The following is an 18,598-nucleotide window of genomic DNA, read 5'->3' as shown; positions in this document are numbered from 1 at the left end:
ATGGCAGCCCCTTACCCACTGCTGGGGCTCCCCATGAAGGCAGTAGGGGGGTCCATGCCGGGCAGGAGTTCCCCCTGCCCTGCAGCTTGGTGCCCCCGGGCAGGAGCTGCTGGGCACCGCACTCTGCCCCAGGACCACTGTGCAAGGTCACCTCGGGGGTGCAGGAGGACCCCGTATGCTGCAGGTGGCAGCGCCTAGCCCCCCTGCTCTTGGGGACACCACCGGGGAGATGCTGTGACCTTCAGTGTGTGGCAGCGCCAGAGCTGCGTGGGGGAATATTAACCGTTCCTGGTTATTGAGTATCTGTCTGGGCTGATGGAATTACTGCCGGACCCTGTGGTATTGCAGCTCTGTGTTCAGCTGCCAAGCGAGGTGACAGCGCGGTGTGGCTGGCGCCTGTTTCACACCCTGGTCGCTCCTTCCTTGGGACCCACGGGGGGATGCTGTGCCGCAGCCAGTGCTGCCAGCACCAGCACCCTGTAGCAGGAGGGACGGCATGCTGCAGCCAGTGAGACAGGGAGTGAGCAGTTCACAGGGCAAAGGTGGCCATCGGTGCATGTGGTGGGTTAGCGCGGTGGTGGCCAGGGCTCTGTGCCGGCAAGGGGACTCCAGCTGAGTGGGGGATGCTCATCTGCCCCTTTGCATCAGCCTGCCTGGCCCTGGCACGGTGCTGCCACTGTGGCCAGGGGTGCTTTGGTGTCAGCGAGGGCTTCTGAGGACAGGTTTGCTTTGGGCTCACATGGGAGTGGAGACAGTGACATGGGGCTGAGGAGTCCCATCCCCAAGCGCAGTCGTGGCCAGAGAGGGGGAGTGAGGGGCCCAGGCTTAGACAGGGTCTCCAGATGTTGAATGTGGACAGATGTTCCTGCAGCTCCTGGGGGGGTGGGGATTACCCATCTCACCCTGATCCATGGGTGGAGAGGCTGCAGACAAGCTGCCCAGCCATCACTGTGCCACGCTCCCAGGGCTCCCCAACCCCTCGCAGGGAGAGGCGATGCCATGCCTGCTGTGGGGCTGGGGCTCAACCTCTGTGGCCTCATGGGCAGGGGAGCCCCAAGAGCACCGTGCAAGCAGAGCGCACAGCCCAGGCAAGCATTCCTCGCTGCGATCAGTGATTGCAGACTGGCTGGGGGGGCGAGGGGCCCCCGCCCCAGCACACCGTGGTTAATGGCTCACCGCATCCACTGACGCTTCATTTAACCACCTGTCTGCAAAACAACAGCTTGCGGGGAGCGTGCGCCCAGTGAGCCACCGGCACGGTGCCAGCCCAGGCTGCACCCTACAGCCCAGGGACCCTTGTGTCCCCCGTGGGGGCATCAGCTGGCCACAGGGCAGGGTGGCATGGGCTGTGGGCCAAGGGGGAATGTGGGGGACCATGGTGCTGGTGCTGGGGGCGACCAGAGCATCCATGCCCAGCCCTTGGTGAGGTGGAGAGAGCAGCTGTGCTGGCTCCAGTAATTGCAGCTGAGGCGGTGGAGGGGTGGCTCACCATAATGACCAGCACCAGGCAGCTCCTGCTGCCCCACGGCTGTGTGCAGGGCATCGCCCCTGGGGCTGGGGGACACCGGGGAGGGCAGGAGTCAGGGGACTAGGTGACCCCAGGGATGGGCAGGGGACATCAGCCTTCCCACCCCTACCTGTGCTGGTGGGGAAACTGAGGCACGGACAGGCTTTCCCTCCTGCTTGGGCCACCAGCACGCCCCACCCACTTCTCTGAGGCCCCAGAGGCAGCCGTGCTCCCTGGCTGCCTGCTTGCAGAGGGCAGGGGCTGGGGGACCTGTGCCAGCCCCCAGCACCTCACCAGGCTTGGGCAGCCCTGCCTGCCCACACCCACCTCTGCCCAACCCCAGCCCACCTCAGGGTGTGCAGCAAACCCAGGAGAAGTTGGGGGTCCAGCACCCAAAGGAGAGGCGCTGGGGATCCGGGCGCAGGAACAATGCACCCCAGCTTGGTGATCCAGGCTTTTGGGTATAACAGGGGGCCCAAGCTGTCCCTCAGTACCCAGACCACCATCCCTATTGCTCTGGAGTGGGGATGAGCTCCGTCGTAGTTACTTAGGGCTGGCACAGCCTTCCCAGGTGACCCCACCCCTGGCACCCACGGGAGCAGCGAGGTCCGGGGACGTCCTCCTGCCCCGCTAGCCCAGCCTGCGGCTCTGCCCACGCCGCTCTCCCTCCGCCCCGCACCCCTCGCGCCCCAGGAGGCTGTGCGATGCTGTGGGTGCTGGAGGGGACACGGCCACCAGTGGGGACGCAGCCACCGGCGAGGACACAGCCATCCACAAGGACACGGACACCGGTGGCTCTCCGGGCCCAGGGAAGGTGGTGCCACACGCCTGGTGGGTGGCACAGGGGCCACCAAGGTGAGAGCCCATCTCCCACAGCGCTTGGGGAGTGGGACCCCGGGCAGAGGGCAAGGGGGGACCAGACTGGGCCCAGACCCCCCTGCAGAGCAAATGGGATCAGGGCTGGGAAAGGGTTAATGCATTCCCGCAGCAGCTGCAGCCCGATCGATGTCCCGGTTCCCTGGGGGACATGAAGGGACTGGACTTGCCCCTGCTGATTAGCCAGATCTAATTTGCAGTTAATTAGCATCTCCCTGTGCGTGTCCCCCCGTCCATGCCACACCACCCCCCTCCCCGCCCCGCACCAGGCTCCCACCCAGCCCGGGGCTCTGCTCAGGATCCCTGCTGCCATCCCGGCGGGGTGCAGAGCTCAAAGACAAACCCCCCTCCGGGCTCCCAGTGCCCCCCCATCGCAGGCACTGCTGGTGGGGGCAGATCCATCGCTGGGGGGGTCCCGGAACGGGAGCAACGGGGAGGGGAAACGTGCCCCCCAACCCCGGAGCCGTCGGGGCTGTGCGGTGACTCCAGTTTGGGGGCCCTGTGGGGCCAGGGTGGAACTGGGACCCGAGCGATGACGGGTATCTCCCCATCCCCGCACTGGGGACCGGGAGATGCTAATTAGGGGGCGATTCTGTCCAATCAGAACGCAAGGCTCAGGTTTGGCCTCCTTATTCCTGCAGGACGCCTCTCTGATTGGGTGAAGCCTGTCCGCCTCTAGCCAATAGAAGCGCAGAGCTCGGGGCGGGGGGTGCCGCCCGGATTTATGAATGGTGGGCCCGATCCGGGCGCGGGGCGCGGGCAGGGCTGCTGCCCCATGCGGACTTGCCTGAGAAGCTGGCAAAGAGCCCGGCTGGCAGGCTGCAGATGGCCAACCCGCCCCGGGACCCTCCTCGGCACCCTTGGGACCCCCCTCCAGCACCCCTGGGACCTCCCTGTCACCGCTGGGTCCTGGCGGGTGACACCCAGCCCGGGCCGGGAGCCAGGGCCTCACCCAGTTGGCAGCCACCCAAGAACACGGTGTTTTAATCCGGTTTTCTTCAGGGTGATAAGCGGAGCCAGGGGGATAAAGAAATAGCATCTCCGATAGCAGGGCCACGCTCTGCTGTGGGGATAGGGACCGTTGCCCCGGCATCACCGCGGGGGAAGGATCCTGGGTCCCTTGTCCCGCAGCATCTGTGGACAACGGGCAGCTCCAAAAAGTGTCATCGCAGGCAGGCATGGTGGCAGAGCTGGGGCAACTGCACCCTTTGGAGCCAACCCATACCAAGCCCCCTGTGCCATGTCCCAGCTGAGCCCCCACCTGGGTGCCACCAGGGTCCTTAGTCCCCCAATGCTCCCTGACACTCCCTATCTCCCCTTGCAGCTGATCTGTGGTGGAAGGCAATGGTCCCAGTACCCAACAGCACAGCGGTGGTGTGGGGCGGTGAGGCGACATGGCCAGAGCCAGAGCGGTCACCCTGCATGGTCGGCATCTTCCCCATCGTGTATTACAGCGTCTTGCTGGGGCTGGGGCTGCCAGGTGAGGGGGCTGGGGCGGGGGGGCTGCCTGGGAGCACAGGAGGCAGCACGCATCCTGCCTCCTCCAAGCTGTGTATCCTGAGCCCAGCCTGTGCCTTCTGCTGCCAGCAGAGCCTCAGCTCCTGTCCCAGCCCCAGGGCTTTTGGGGATGGGGGGTAGAGTCCTCAGAGGTGGGGTAAACCAGCCCGCTCCCCACAGCCCCCCTGGCCTCAGGGCCAGCCCCAGCTGCGGTGCCTGGCTCTAAAGCCCAGCCCCACATGGCAGGTGCCGCAGCAGCAGGGACAGATGGTATTTGCATTGCTTGGGCTGACAGAACAGATTAATCAGCTCAGCAAATCCCCACCTCACCATGATATTTATAGCTCCGCACCCCAGCCAGGGCCTGGGGCCGCTCACCCTGTGGCCCGTGGAGAACCTGGGCAGCCCGGGGTCCTGTGTGCTGGGGGTGGGGAGGCCATGAGCCCCAGGGTCTCACCACCACACATCGCTCCCCTCCCTCCAGTGAATATCCTGACTGCTGTGGCCCTGTCCCGCCTCGCCACAAGGACCAAGAAATCATCATACTGGTACCTGCTGGCCCTGACCACCTCTGACATACTCACCCAGGTCTTCATCGTCTTTGTGGGCTTCATCCTGCAGACAGCCATCCTGGCCCGGGCGGTTCCCAGTGCCTTCATCCACACTGTCAATGTGCTGGAGTTCACGGCCAACCATGCCTCCATATGGGTCACCGTTCTTCTGACCGTGGACCGCTACGTGGCCCTCTGCCACCCGCTGCGGTACCGTACCGTCTCCTACCCACAGCGTACCCGCAAGATCATTGCGGCCGTCTTTGCTGTGGCACTGGCCACAGGCATCCCTTTCTACTGGTGGCTGGATGTGTGGCGTGATGCTGACCCCCCCACGGCCCTGGACATGGTGCTCAAGTGGGTGCACTGCGTCACCATCTACTTCTTGCCCTGCAGCATCTTCCTGGCCACTAATTCTATCATCATCTGCAAGCTGAAGCAGCGGAGGTGCTCAGGGGGTGGCCGACCCCACCTGAGCAAGACCATGGCCCTCCTCCTGGCTGTCACCACCACCTTCATAGTGCTCTGGGCTCCCCGGACCATCGTCATGATCTGCCACCTCTACGTGGCCTCAGTCAAGAGGGACTGGCGTGTGCACCTGGCCTTGGACATCGCCAACATGGTGGCCATGCTCAACACCACCCTCAACTTCTTCCTCTACTGCTTCGTCAGCCAGACCTTCCGTCGCACAGTGGGCGAGGTGCTCCGGGTCCACCTCCGGCACAGCCCCAGGTCTGGCAGCGGTCGCTTCCCACCTCCAGCCCTGAAACCACTGGAGCTGCTGGCCAGCACAGCCCTCTGAGCTGGAGCTGCTGCCAGCCGGGACTGCTGCCAGCCAGAGCAGCACTCAGCCAGGGATCCCAGTGCTCACCCAGCCCCATGCATCGCCCTGGGGCCTGGCGAGACCCTGGCCTGGGGACACTGCCCCTGCAACACCCGCCCTCCGCAGAGCTGGGCATTAACGCAGGTGCTGGTGGTAGTGACGAGAGGAGGCGGTTGTGCCCAGCTGTCAGGTTGTGCTCTTTTGGGGCCATTGGGCTGTCCTGCCTGGTGGCAGCACCCGCTGCACCCCAAAGACCCCTGCCCACTCCCTGAGCCCCACTGGGAGAGGCAGCTCAGCCCTGCCTGTGCTCAGTCCCTCAGTTGGTGTTCGGGCCCTGAGGAAACTCAGCCACGAGGCATCAAAGACATGCCCCAGCTCAGTGGCCGAGCTCTTGCCTGCTCCACACGTACCCCCAGGCTGGGCTTCTCACTGGCCCTGCAGCTGTGGTGTTCATGGGGCTTCCATGGCTGGCCATGACCAAGGAGTGTGGCCATGCTCTCGGCTGCTCTCCTGCATCAGCTCCAGCCCATGCTGAACCAACACACCGAAGGTCCTGGGAAACCCAGCGGGCATGGCTGCCCTGTGGTGAGGGGTGATGGGTGCAGGTGAGTTCCTGCAGGCCCTGGCAGGGGCATGGTGCCCACTGGGTGCCTGTGGGACAGTTGTTCCTCCATAAACTGCTGTGCTGAGACCAGAACTCTGCCTGGGTCCGGCTCCCTGCGAGCGGCTGGGATAGGGACAACCTGCACCAGCACCTCTTGGCAAAGGGTCCCTCTGCTCAGCCCTGAGCTCTCAGTGCTGCCCTCCCCAGTGCTCCTGCCCTGGTGGGGTGCTGGGAGGGAGTGTCCACGGGGTCCAGTGTCCCCAGCTGCGGGCCCTGGGCACAGGGTAAGACCCCAGCTCTGTGCTCTGCAGGAGCCAGCCCCCACCCATTATTTCCCCAGACACCAAGGAGAGGCGCCCTGCAAGGCTGTAGCCCCCAGGCACCCCGGGTGCACCCCAGCGCAAGGGTGCAGGATGTCCCACAAGCTGCAAGGGAGGGGGCTCCTGATGCCCCCCTGCTTCAAGTGCACCCAGCACCAGTGCCGTCCTCCCATTTACGCCAGTGCCAAGCTGGTGCGACGCTGGGCGAGTAGCCATGCCGTGCCAGCCTGCCTGTCCCCAGCTGCCACCAGAGGGCAGGGACGGGACGCCCTGCGGAGGTGGCACAGCCCGGGGGCAGGGAGCTGGCATCCGCAGCATCCCCAGCCCCCACACCAGCCCTGCCCACCCCGCTCCCCACTCTAATTCCCCCATAAGGTCCTTACCGTAATCCACCCCCAATCAAAACAGTCTTTCCCCTCTAATTCCCCAGAGACTGGGTAGGACAGCACCCACGGGGGCTGCCCTCGGCGGCAGGGGCTCAGCCAGCTTCCCCCAGGGGATCTGCGCTGCCCCAGGGCGGGCACAGAGACCCTGCCCCCGCTTGCTGGGCTTTCCCCGTGCCCACGCCGCTGCGCCCCGGCTGTGCCCAGCACCGGGGTTGAGATGGGGTGCAGTGTTTGCCCCCGGAGCATGTGGGATCAGCCATAACCCCTGGGACGTGGGGCTGACCCACACCAACATGCACCCGCCTGCCCACGATGCACACGGGGCCCCGCAGCTGATCAGTCCCCTGCTAGGGCAGACCCTGCCAGCGGTGCTGCCTTACACCAGGCAGGATCCGGCTCTGCCCATATGCCCAGTGACAGGGTTAAACTCTGACCTGGTGGCGCGGGTGGTACCTGGGAGGTGCTCGCTCCATTAATTCTGGCATGCAAGGAGAGCAGGACTGGGAAGAGATTAGATATTAACCTGGCCAGCACCTCCCACCCCACGGGCACCCGTCCCTGGGGGCTTCCAGGGCCAGATCCCACCCCAGGGCCCTTCACCAGGGCTGGAGAGGCCACAAGGCAGGGGGGCTCTGCCAGCAAGGACACCATTTGGCAGGAGCTCCAGCCCCGTTTGCAGCAGTCCAGGGCCACTGCCGGCCCCCCCTCACTGACCAGCTCTTATTTACTTGGAGAGGGAGGTGGAAATGTGCTGACCGCGTCCGCCGGCAGCAAGGGGGGCTCCGGTCTGGACAGAACCGGCTTGGGTGGAAAACAGCTCCCCAGCCCCAGCCTGAGCAACGACAGCGACAGGGAGGGAGCTGGGAAGGCAAGCGGGGCCCCCCCCCCAGCCCCAGGTACAGCTCTCGCCTTCCTGAGGTGAGCTGCCACAGAGACGGGGCTCAGTCGGCTGTGCCGCTGTGCCAGCCGTACCGCCGTGCCAGCCACGCCACCGTGCCAGCCACGCCAGCCGCCCGGCCCTGCGGCTCCGTAGGAAAGGTAAGCCCGGAAAAAATGCGCCCGGTGTGCCGATGTTTTCAGAGTGCGCCAGCAGGGAAGCCTGGCCTAGGTCCCACTGCAATGCTAAGCTGCGTTCCAGCCTCTCACCACAGCTGCTGTGCCGGAGGGACCAGCTCTGCCCTGTCCCACCACAGGGAGCGCGGTCCCCAGCCCACCTGGGGCACTGAGGCCAGGCTCTGCCCTTGCTGAAAGGGCTGTGCCAGGCACCAACCACCCCGGCACATGGCCGCAGGAGGGGACTGAGGGCAGCCAGTCCCTCACCGCCCACGGTTGGTCCCTGCAAGGCAGCCAGCACATGGTGGCATCACATCCCACCTACCCCGCAGCCTCCCTGGCGGGGTGTTTCTGTAGGACCTACAAAAACCCCAGGGGCGTGCAGCTGGAAAGCCGAGAGGGTCCCCACAAGAAGTGGGGAGGAAATCACCCACCATGCAGGGGAACGTGAGGGTGAAAGCTGTGTGGCCATGGGGCAGCCTCAGCAGGACGGATGCCTGCCATCGGCCCCACGGCGGGTGCAGGGGTTGCGGGGGGCTCATGCTGAGTCAGCAGCCGGGAAACCTGCCGGCCCCTCGCGGCGGAAGGAAGCAGCCGGCAGGAAGCGGCGTGCAGCATGGCCTCTCTGCGGCTTGGGCCTGGGTCAGCGCCGGTGCGGGGGCAGCAGGGCAGCCAGCCCGCGCTCCTGGCACCGGTTATCCAAGGCTGAGCCTTTGCCGGAGAGTGGGGGCTACTGTCAGTCCCTGTGAGTCTGAAGCCTGACTCCCCGGGGAAACTGAGGCACGAGAGGCTGCTGTGGAGCCCCTCCATCCATGCCACCCTGCTCTAGTGCCCCTGTTAGAGCACACGCCTGTGCACGTGCCCCAGCAGGGAGAGATGATCCTCCCCTAAATACCGTCCTGGAGCTAAACGCTCTTTAGGAAGATGAAGGGCAGGAGGTCAGGTGGCCCCTGCACTGGAGGGATGGCGGCAGCAGGTGCAGCACCCAGCCCAGACATGCTGTCTCTTCCCTGCGGGCTCTGGCGGGTGCCGGTCCTCGTGCCATGGGTGCTGCTGGCTCCAGCTCTGCCTCCCTTTCTCCTCGGATTGTTTTCATCCTGGCCTGAGCTGGGGGAGGACCTGCCGGAGGCACGTTGAACTTTCATCTGCATCCTTCACCCTCTTGCTTCACCCTCCCAAAATAGCAGCGCCTGCCTGGAAACCTCCCCCAGGTCTGGCAGGGCCCTGGGTCCCCTAGGGCACCCCGAGTCTCCTGAGGCTTTTCCCTGTCCCCAAGCCCCAGGGATGGGGTGATTGCAGGGTGCCCATGCCCAGCCCCAGGGTACACAGCCATTCCTGCCGGGACAGGGATCATTGAGACCCATGTGCTGACCCTGGGTCAGGGCTGCCCTGGGCCCCCTGTCCCCTGCAGGAAGGGCTTTCAGGGGCCCTGCTGCCCTGCCAAGGGCTCCGGCTTTAGCCATCAGCTGACATTCCTCCGGGAGGCCCCTCCAGGCCTGTGCCTCGGGGCTTCCCGGCAGGAGCCAGTGTATCCTTACCCAGCGGGGCTGCCCGCAGGGCCCGCTCCTGGCTCCCACCTGGGTGCCCACCCACCAGCCAGGTACCGCCGGCCCAGCACGGAGAGGAGGTCGGTGCAAGGCCCCGTGTGGGTGATGCTGCCCTGGCACAGCTCCCCCATTCTGTCCCCCATTCCCCAGGGTTCCCCACTGAGCTCAGCAGGGCCGGTCTGACCCAGGTCCTCTGGGCTGAGACCCCACAGACTCATTGCACTGATGACCAGGTGGGCTCCTGTATGGACACCCCCCTCGCTCCAGCCCGGTCTCTGGCCCCGCTCCCGGCCCTCTCCGTGCCCCCAGGGCAGGTACCCCCGCCCTGTGCGGGACCCCGGCCCGGTCCCCCCGCCCGAGGCGGCGAGGCAGGTCCCGGCCGGCCCCGGGCAGAGCCGCACCTCCGGGAGGGGCCGGGCAGGCGCGCGCGGTGCTGCGGGACCGGGGCTCGCCCGCCGGCACGGCACGGCACGGCACGGGAGCGAGCGGCGCGGCCGGGCACCGGGCGCTGGAGCCGGTGAGCGGGGCCGGGAGGGGGGGGAGTCGAGCCCTGGGGGGAACCGGGAACCGTAACGGGAACGGATCGGGACCCGGGACTCGGAACCGTCCGCCCCCGCGGGCTCTCCTGGCCGGAGAGTTGGGGGCGGTTCTGGCCAAGTTTGGGGTCCGGTACCGGTCGGGAACACCGGGGAGCCGGGCCGGTACTGGCCGGGAGGTGCGTGGGAAGCGGGCCAGGGGTGCGGGGGACCGGGCCGGAGCCGCCGGGGAGAGGCGGGGGTACCGGCCGGGCCGGGCGCGGGGAAGCCGGTACAACCGGCGGGTGTGGGCGCTCGGTCCCAACGCGGTGCGGGGGTCCCTGTCCCCATCCCGGACCGGCGGCCCCGGGTGCGGGGGCTGCCCGGGCTCCGGGTGCCGTTGGGGGAGCGGGGGGTCCCAGCCCCGGGCACCACTGCCGCCCCAGCCCGGGGTCACCTTGCCGGAGGTCTCCTGCCAGACTTCCACCCCCCAAGCAGCGGGGCTGCAGCTTCCTCACTGCTTCCTCCTCCCCGTGCCCACCCCGTGCTCCCCAGGGCCACAGGAGTGGGGACCTGGAGCCCCCGTGCCGTGCCGTGCCAGGCTGCAGCTGCTTGCGTGCCAGTGGCTGGCAGCGTCGGACACAGGACCTGTGCTGGGTCAGTGCCCGGAGCCAAAGGAGGGAAGTGGGACAGGAGAAGTGGAAAGGGGAACGTGCTGGCGTGTGGGGACAAGCCAAGGGGACAGCCTCATTCCTGGGTATTACCACTGCCGTCTAGCCCAGGCCTGCATTCTGTGTTCCTGGGGAAGCCAGCGGGCACAGTGCTGCCTGCTCCCCGCACCAGAGGAAGGGACCAGCACAGTCCTAGAGCTGCCTGCACTCAAAGAAACCCCATGTCAGGAGGGAGCGTGTGGGGCACAGAGGGGCCTGAGCCCCACTCAGCTGCCTCCAGCCTCCAGGCAAGGAGCTGACAAAGGACACATGTCTGCCTGGTCCCGCCTGGGGCTGCTTTGGGCTGTGCTGGGGTGGGCTCGGCTGTGCCGGCACAGACAGGGCTCCCCAGGATGCAATTGCTTGCCGTGGGCCAGCGGGAGGGATGCGCAGCTGGGGACTGCAGGCAGGGATGCTCCAAGCCCTGGAGATGGCACAGGCAGTGCCAGGAGCTGAGCTGCAGCCCCGGTCCCGGTTTCCTAATGCCCACTCTCTCCCACAGGGTCCCTGGACGCCCGCTCGGTGCCCGCACCACGGTGCAGGATGGGTGCTGTGGCAGTGCCACCTGCAGCCACCTGCGTGCTGCTGGCCCTGCTCCCCACCACCAGTGGACAGACCACCCCTCCCTCGGGCTGCGGCAAGGACCTCTCCTCCCTCTACTACAACCTCTGTGACCTCTCAGCAGCCTGGGGCATCGTGCTGGAGGCCGTGGCCAGCCTCGGCGTGGTGACCAGCTTTGTGCTCACCATTGTCCTGGTGGCCAGCCTGCCCTTCGTGCAGGAACCCCAGAAGAAGACCCTGGTGGCCACGCAGGTCTTCTTTCTTCTGGGCACCTTTGGGCTCTTCTGCCTGACGTTTGACTTCATTGTGGGGCCGGATTTCTCCACCTGCACCTCCCGCCGCTTCCTCTTCGGCGTCCTCTTCGGCATCTGCTTCTCCTGCCTGCTGGCGCATGCCGTGGCCCTCAACTTTTTGGCACGGAGGAACCGGGGCTTGCAGAGCTGGGTGACGCTGGCGGTGGCCCTGCTCCTCACTTTGGTGGAGGTCATCATCAATGCCGAGTGGCTCATCATCACGGTGGCGCGGCGGGAGGGTGGCTCCCCGGACCCTTGCCAGCTGGCAGATGCTGACTTCGTCATGGCGCTCATCTACGTCATGTTCCTGCTGGTGGCTGCCTTCGGCACTGCCTGGACGGCCCTCTGTGGCCGCTATGGCCACTGGCGCAAGCACAGCGCCTTCATCCTGGCCACCACCGGCCTCTCCATGGCCATCTGGGTGACATGGATGGCCATGTACCTCTATGGGAACCAGCATGCAGGCAAGAAGCCCGGCTGGGATGACCCTACGCTGGCCATTGCGCTGGTCTCCAATGCCTGCACCTTCCTCCTCCTCTACATCATCCCCGAGGTGACGCACATGACACGGCGGGGTTCCGAGCAGGCCTTTGAGGATGATGTCTACCCCACACGTGGGGTGGGCTACGAGACCATCCTTAAGGAGCAGAAGTCGCAGAGCATGTTTGTGGAGAACAAAGCCTTCTCCATGGACGAGCCCTCCTTTGGTAGGCGCCAGGGCTCACCAGGGACCCTCTTGCCCCACAGTGGGGCTGGCGGTGGGCACCAGCACCGGGGCTGGCAGCGGTGGGCGGGCGGCGCGACGTCTGGCCGCGACCTGCCCGGGATTGACGCCTTCCGTTGTGGCTCCTAGAAACTTGCTGGGCTGGGTGTACCGGTTTGGGCTGAGCTCAGCGGCTGCAGGGGTGCTCCCTCCCTGGCGTGGGGTGCCCATGGCTCCTGGCCCTCCACCCCAGGCAGCTGCTGTGCTCGCGAGACCCTACGGTAACACAGGGCAGTGTCAGCTGCCCCAGTGGGGACCAGCAGGTGAGCACCAGCCCTGCCCAAGCAAAGGTGTCTGCAGCCCACAGGGCAGGGTGGGTGCTCCTGAGCAGCACCCATGCCACCTTGCCTCCCAAGAGACCCTACAATAATAAACCCTGGCCATGCAGGGGCTGTGCCAGGAGCACGGTGATTCAAACTCTTGGGACATCCCTCCTGTCCACTGGGAAAGGTACAGAGCAGCCAGTTGCTGAGTCAGCTCATTAAACCTACTAACGAGGAGCGGCTCCCCAGTGGGGTGGGGGTGGTTGTGGGAGCCCTCCCGCCCTTCACCGTCCCCGTCTCTTTACAGCCAAGAAGCCGGTGTCCCCATACAGCGGCTACAACGGGCAGCTGCTGACCAGTGTCTACCAGCCCACCGAGATGGCTCTGATGCACAAGGGGCCGGTAAGTGTGGTACCACTGGCCAGCCAGGCTGTCCAGGGGCAGCTGCATCCTGCCTGATGGACGGGCTTTCAACCAGAGTGGCTGGGAAGGGGGCCAGGGTTTGGGGGGCTCTGTGGGGACCCTACCCTGGCCCCCATGTCCCAAGGACTGCTGTCACAGGTTGCTGGGGGAAGTCACCCTTTGCCTTTCTCCCTGGGATCCCATGGGGCTAGGGGTGCTCCTGCTGCTTCTGCAGCCCGCCTTCCTCTGCCCCACAGACCGAAGGTCCCTACGACATGATCCTGCCCCGTGCCTCCACCGCCAGCCCAGCAGCCGGCAGTGCCAGCTCGACGCTGCGAGCCGAGGACGCCTTTGCGGCACAGGCCCGACACACCGGCGCCCAGCGGGATGGCAGGAGCTGCCAGGTGGGTTAATGTGCAACGCATGTGGGCGGGAGAGTGGGCACCAATGTCCAGCCCACGACTGGGTGCAAAGTCTATCCCTGCCACAGCATCTCCCGTGGGAGGGCAGGGACAGGGATGGCTCTGCCTGGCACCCCAGTGCCCTGGGACAAGCCAGCGTGGGGGCAACTGTGGCTGTACCTCCCCGCCGGTGCCAGAGCCGGGTCTGCCAGCCTGTGCCACAGCACCTCCACCACCATGCCACCCAGCACCATCCTGCTCTTCCCACAGGTGCAGTCCCCATACAGCAGGAACCGGTGGTGAAGCCCCCGTGGCACAGGCCCCGCAGCGCTGGCACATCTGCGGTCCCACCGTCCTGCTCCTGAGGTCTCATCAAGCCTTGTCCCTCCCTACCGTGTTCATCCCACCCCATCCAGCGGCTGGAGCTGGTTCCTGTGCAAGGGACACCTGGACGCAGTCCCAGAGACAGTGCTTCTGCCTGCCCATCCCGCCTGGCCATGGCACCTGCAAGCCACCAGCTCTGCCTGGACACCTTCGTCCCTGCTGCCATCCCTACTGCAAGGACCGGCTCCCACGGGGCCACCCTGAGTCATCCCCTCGCTGCCATCATGACACATGAACATCCCGTCCCCTCTGGGCCAGGGACCATCTGCCACCAAGAAGTCAGGGAGCCAGTGGGACTCCTGCCCAGGGCTCCCCCAGCACTGAGCCCCTGGTTCCATGCTGACCCTCGCCAGCCCTGGGGACATCACAGGCCCTGAGCGGGGCTGGCACTGTCCCACCACAGGGCATAAGGTGACACAAAGCGCTCCCCAGCCCTGGCTTCCGCTGTGCCTCAGTTTCCCAATTGCCAGGGAAGGGGGGCTGCTCAGGGTCTGGGGGAATCAGTGCCTTGCTGGGGCTGGGGACCTGAACCCCCCTGTGGCTCTGGCCACCTTCTTGGTGCCTTCCCCCCTCGTGGCTCAGAGATCCCTCCCAGGGAGCAGGGAGGGAGCTGGGCCCCTCACCGTCCTCGTGGCTTTCTCTGTCGTTCTTCCTCTTCCCCCTTTTTCTCAGGTCAGCCTCAATAAAGGTGGTTTTTCCTATGCGGTGCTGTTGCAGGCAGCCCCTGATGGGGAGGGGGTACCCCGCCGTGCCACCAGCTGCTCCTCCATCCCTGGCCATGTCATGGCCAAGGGCTTCTGCCACAGTGCTGGCAGGCTCAGTCCCACGTCCTACTCCTGGGGAGCAGCGGGGAGCAAGGTGGGGCTCAGGGCAGGGACCTCAGCACCCCTCAGCCCCAACCCCTGCTGCCCATCGCCCTGCGGCAACATGCACCAGTGCCAGGCACACAGATGGGGCCGCTGGGCCCAGGGCAGGCAGCCTCGGCAGGGCAGGCAGCGTGGGACCGGCAGCCCACAGGCAGATGGGCTGCCAGGCGGGAAGTGGCACGGCACGGAGGACATGCCAAGGTCGGAAGCGGTTTCTCTTTCTCAGATTGCCTTTCCCCTCTGCAGTGATTTCTCCTGCTGGGCAGGAAGCCTGTGGCCATGGATGGCAGTGCCATGAATTATTCAGGGGATGAAATGGCTCCGTGGGGGCAGGTGGGTAACCTGGTCTCCTTGAGCTGGAGCCGGGCTGGCGACAGCAGGGCTGCAGGCACAAGGGCTGTGTGTGGCCGTGGTGCCCGCGTGAGGGATACATGAGCAAAAGTTTGGCACGTGCCATGTCCCAGCCTTGCCCTTGCCAGCCGGCACGTGCCCACGCTCCTGGCTGCAGGGACACTGCAGGGCAGGCACAGCCCCAAAGGCTGGGGACAGCCATGGGAGCCGGCTCTTTGCAGCACAATCCAGCCGTGCCCACACTGCGTCACCTGTGTTTACCTGGTGCCACCTGGCAGCGGGGACGTCTCCAGGCAGCACCAGGCACTTGAGGTCCCCAGGGCTGCCACCACAGCAGCGTGCCCTCCTCACCACTGCTGGCATGGCACAGCACGGCACTGCACCATGCTGCAGGGCCCCTGAGCTAGGCTGAGCTGGGCTGCTGCAGCAGCTGCCCCCAGCCCATGCGTGGGACACTGCAGTCCCCAGCCACAGTACAGCAGAGTCCTGCCTTCCTGGGGTGCAAGGAAAGGGGTGACACCCTCAGGGACAGCAGAGTCACCTGAAAAATGAGGGCAAAGACCGTCCCCATTCAGCTCTGGCAGGGGACAGCACAGCTGCCGGTGGCTCCGCTCCCCATGCCTGGCCCCAGCCCCTCCGGAAGCCTGGGATCCCACCGGCTGCCGTCAGCACCGGCCGCAGAGCTGGGGCCGGCCCTGCTCCAACAGGCAATGCTTTGTGCAGGCACCGCGGCACGGGGCCGCTGAACAGCACTGCCTTTGTCCCATGCAGGTGAAGCTGCCGTGCTGGCCCCGTGGGCAGACGTGGGCTGTGCTGTGCCGGGAGCAGCCCCTGGGCCCGCCCCGCCGAGGGCCAGGAGCTGGGGGCCTGTCAGTCCCGACACGGTGTGTGCCAGGTCTGGATCGCGTGGGGCATCACGGCTGTGCTGGGCAGCGCGGGGTTGGTGTGGAAATATCCCTGGCAGCAGGGAAGGCACCACGGTCACTGTGATAGTGCAGTGAAAAGCCAAAATCAGGCATCAGTGACCTGGGGTGTTTGCCGGGGACAGGCAGGGATGTGGGCAGTGCCAGGCTGGGTGGCAATGCTGAGGGGAGGGGTGAGCATGGCTGCGGACTAAGGGCTTACGCAGAGTCCCTGAGTGGTGACAACAGAGGAAAGTGACACCGTGCAGGTAAGTCCTGTGGGATGCTCCATGTCCCCAGGGGTTGGCTCGCTCTCCTCCAACTGGGAGCTAAGGTGGGCGCCAGAGCAGTCATGGCCAGGCACTGGGGTCTCTCTCGAGGCTCAGCAACAGGGGTCCTGCCCCTAACCAGAGCCCTGCCAGGGCCAGCCCACAGTGACAGGGATGACACGCCCACGGCATGCCGGACCGCCATCTGCCGGCACGCTGCCCGGCACAGCCGCACACACACCAGCACAGCAATGACCCTTCCCAGCCGCCGCGCAGGAAGGAAGCCGGGCAGCTCAGGGAGGCACAGACGTGCTCACACCATCAGAACTCAATGGTACTTTTACTACAAGGAGGTCCGTGGCACCACAGGGGTCCCAGCTCTGGCACTGAGGCCGTGGGGTGCCCCGAGCTGGGGTACAGGGCTGTGGGGAGCCCCAGGGCTTGGCAATGGCAACAGAAGAGCAGGGTCAGGACAACTGTCCCACTCGAGTCCCAGAGTCCCGTGCTGCCTGAATGCTGCCTACACACCCTTGCTGGGACCAGGGAAGCCCAGCTTCTCCAGGCAAGGCTCAGCGGGGGACCCTGCGTCCGGCCTGGGCACTGCCCCGCTCTGCCTCCCGCTGCTGCTGTTTGCGCCTCTGGATGTCCCTGTAGGCCTGGATGACACGTGCTCTCTCCTCCTCCACGATGCGCTGGCGAGCCATCGACACCGGTGCTGCCGGGGACACCTGGGACACCTGGCTCTGGCCCAGGCAAGACGTCAGGAGGAGCTGCTTCCGTCCAGCCTGCAGGCAGAAATGGGACAGGTCAGGAAGGATGAAGGATGAAAAACCCAGGACTAAGCTCTGAGGAACTGTCACCAGGAGGCTGAGGTCACTGCTGACCTTCCAGGCCTGATTTCCAGCCCAAAGGTGACACGAACTGGGTCCAACCCAGATCTGCAGGTATCAGAGGGCACGGCCGAGGGGTGGGAGGCATCACTCCCCAGCAGCTCACCTGCTCTGTGGGGACCCGGCCCCTGGGCCGCGAAGTGATCATGGGCGGCTGCGTAACCACTTCACCGAACGCCACCGTGTCTAAGAGAGAGAAGCAGGCGGTGGCATCAGGCAGGAGCTTCCCAGGACATGCTGCTCTACCTCGGTCCCACTTCTCCACACGCTGCCAGGGCACGGGGTCACTCCAGCCACCGTGCTGCACCAGACCCACCTTGGAACAGGCTCTTCTCCAGCATGGCCTCTTTCTTCTCCTCCTTTTTCTTCCGCAATTTTTCCAGCTTCTTTTTCTGAAACCTGAAGAGCTGCGTTACGGACAGGGCTCATGACCAGACAGGGAGCAAATGAGTTCCTACCCCACAGGATCCCCCCAAAACATGGGGCCCCACAGCTCTCCCCCCAGCTCCAACCCAGCAGCAGGAAAGTGAAGCAGGTCTGTGGCTGCTTCCAGAGATTTGGCCCCGTGGAGACGAGGCCCACAACCCTCCACCCACATCCTGAGTCGCTGCTGGATGCTGGACCTGCGCTGCAGCACCGGCAAAGCACCCACCAGACACCCAGCATCAGTCTGGGGCACAGGCCTGGGCTGACCCCATGCAGCCCCGGCAGCCACGGTGGCCTTGCTCTCACTCTTTCTTCCTCTTGGACTTCTCTGGTGCCGTCACCTCCTTCTCAGGCTCCCGCTGCAGCTGATTCTTGGTGAGGAACAGGACACGCTGCACCTCCTGCTCCATGCGGCAGATGTAGGAACGCTCCGACTCGCCCTTCCCCCTCCTGAACTTGGGCACAGGGACATCTCCTGGGGCCTTGGGGCCCTTTGACTTGGGCTGCTGCTGCTTCTTCTCTAGGAGAGACGGGTGACATTACTACAGCAGTGACAATCTGGGGGTTCCCTCCCACTGGCAGGGCAAGGATGGGACATCACCGGGGGGAGCACGACGCCCCACTGCAGGATCCAGCTGCCTCCAGCTGCACTGCAGCACCGCGGGGTGCACACGGGCTCCTCGGCCAGGCCCCGAGCACCCCTGCCCAGGCCAGCTCCGTGCCCCACCTGCCGCCCGCCTCTTCCCGGGGTTGGGGCGCTTCATGGCCTCGCGGCTCCTCATGAGCTCCCGCAGGCGGAAGGGGATCTCCTGCTCGTCGGGGTGCTTGGGCTTCATGTTGTCCATCTTCTCCTTCCTGAGAGAGAACGAACAGGGTGTGAGGCCTGTCCTGAAGCACTGAGACCCGGGCATGGCAGGACACCAGGCCTCGGGGATGGTGGAACACTGGGACCCGGGCACGGCGGGACACGAGAGCAGGGGGACACACCGACCCGGGTACCGGGACTGGGGCATGGCAGGGTACCGGAGCACCGGTACCTGGAGAAGTACCAGCGGGCCCGGGCACGGTGGGACACCGGGACGCAGCTCCCGGAAGCGGGGCCCCCGCCAAGCCCCCGTCTGCCCTGGGGACCGCCGGATCCCGCCCGTGTGGGACCGGGCTCCGAACCGGCGGCGAGCCGGGCGCCATCCCCAGATCCCCCAAGCACTGACCTGCCGCGGTGCGGGGCGGCCGGTCCCCGCCCTGATGCCGGTCCCGGTCCCGGTCCCTGTCCCTGTCCCCTGCCCCTGCCCGGTCCCGGTCTCTGTCCCTTGCCCCGTCCCGGTCCCGGTACCCGACCCATGGCCCCTCCACTCCCCACGCCGCCACCCCTCCGCCACTTCCGGCTTCCCTCCAACGCTCAAGGCCCCGGCCCCACCCCCCGATCCCTATTGGCTCC

General features: G+C 66.0%; 3 protein-coding genes across 7 annotated transcripts; 2 read left to right on the top strand and 1 right to left on the bottom strand.

Annotated features, from left to right (window-relative positions):
- Positions 1 to 2,211: 2,211 nt before the first annotated feature.
- On the top strand, positions 2,212 to 5,940 carry GPR142 (G protein-coupled receptor 142). Its single transcript, XM_075111238.1, has 3 exons — positions 2,212 to 2,362; positions 3,708 to 3,863; positions 4,365 to 5,940. The coding sequence occupies exons 1-3, from the start codon at positions 2,212 to 2,214 to the stop codon at positions 5,231 to 5,233; spliced, it is 1,176 nt and encodes a 391-aa protein (XP_074967339.1). The 3' UTR covers positions 5,234 to 5,940.
- Positions 5,941 to 7,059: 1,119 nt separating this feature from the next.
- On the top strand, positions 7,060 to 14,157 carry GPRC5C (G protein-coupled receptor class C group 5 member C). 5 transcript variants are annotated; one of them, XM_075111086.1, is made up of 5 exons: positions 7,060 to 7,602; positions 10,892 to 11,950; positions 12,577 to 12,671; positions 12,929 to 13,075; positions 13,343 to 14,157. In XM_075111086.1, exons 2-5 carry the CDS (start codon positions 10,933 to 10,935, stop codon positions 13,373 to 13,375), a joined length of 1,293 nt encoding a protein of 430 aa, XP_074967187.1. In that variant the 5' UTR covers positions 7,060 to 7,602; positions 10,892 to 10,932; the 3' UTR covers positions 13,376 to 14,157. The 5 variants fall into 5 exon arrangements, with proteins under 5 accessions (XP_074967187.1, XP_074967189.1, XP_074967188.1 ...); XM_075111088.1 differs by having other exon boundaries at positions 7,404 to 7,482; XM_075111087.1 differs by lacking the exon at positions 7,060 to 7,602 and adding an exon at positions 8,743 to 8,828.
- A 2,008-nt stretch (positions 14,158 to 16,165) lies between these two features.
- CCDC137 (coiled-coil domain containing 137) lies at positions 16,166 to 18,555 on the bottom strand. Its single transcript, XM_075111170.1, has 6 exons — positions 18,372 to 18,555; positions 17,888 to 18,015; positions 17,467 to 17,680; positions 17,051 to 17,133; positions 16,841 to 16,920; positions 16,166 to 16,629 (listed from the first exon to the last, which is right to left on the bottom strand). The coding sequence occupies exons 1-6, from the start codon at positions 18,500 to 18,502 to the stop codon at positions 16,414 to 16,416; spliced, it is 852 nt and encodes a 283-aa protein (XP_074967271.1). The 5' UTR covers positions 18,503 to 18,555; the 3' UTR covers positions 16,166 to 16,413.
- Between the last annotated feature and the right edge of the window lie 43 nt (positions 18,556 to 18,598).

Source organism: Phalacrocorax aristotelis, chromosome 16 (assembly GCF_949628215.1).
Source record: "Phalacrocorax aristotelis chromosome 16, bGulAri2.1, whole genome shotgun sequence".
Classification (NCBI taxonomy): Eukaryota; Metazoa; Chordata; class Aves; order Suliformes; family Phalacrocoracidae; genus Phalacrocorax; species Phalacrocorax aristotelis.
The sequence above is the reverse complement of the archived record's forward strand: the minus strand, read 5'-3'. Positions and strand labels throughout refer to the sequence as shown.

Coding starts and splice junctions, on each gene's coding strand:
- GPR142 (XM_075111238.1), top strand. CDS start 2,212: ATGCTGTGGGTGCTGGAGGGGACACGGCCACCAGTGGGGACGCAGCCA. Junction 2,363..3,707: donor GTGGCACAGGGGCCACCAAG/GTGAGAGCCCAT, acceptor CTCCCCTTGCAG/CTGATCTGTGGTGGAAGGCA. Junction 3,864..4,364: donor GCTGGGGCTGGGGCTGCCAG/GTGAGGGGGCTG, acceptor CCCTCCCTCCAG/TGAATATCCTGACTGCTGTG.
- GPRC5C (XM_075111085.1), top strand. CDS start 9,390: ATGACCAGGTGGGCTCCTGTATGGACACCCCCCTCGCTCCAGCCCGGT. Junction 11,951..12,576: donor CATGGACGAGCCCTCCTTTG/GTAGGCGCCAGG, acceptor GTCTCTTTACAG/CCAAGAAGCCGGTGTCCCCA. Junction 13,076..13,342: donor GGGATGGCAGGAGCTGCCAG/GTGGGTTAATGT, acceptor CTCTTCCCACAG/GTGCAGTCCCCATACAGCAG.
- CCDC137 (XM_075111170.1), bottom strand. CDS start 18,502: ATGGGTCGGGTACCGGGACCGGGACGGGGCAAGGGACAGAGACCGGGA. Junction 17,681..17,887: donor CGGGAAGAGGCGGGCGGCAG/GTGGGGCACGGA, acceptor CGTCTCTCCTAG/AGAAGAAGCAGCAGCAGCCC. Junction 16,921..17,050: donor GGAGAAGAGCCTGTTCCAAG/GTGGGTCTGGTG, acceptor TCTCTCTCTTAG/ACACGGTGGCGTTCGGTGAA.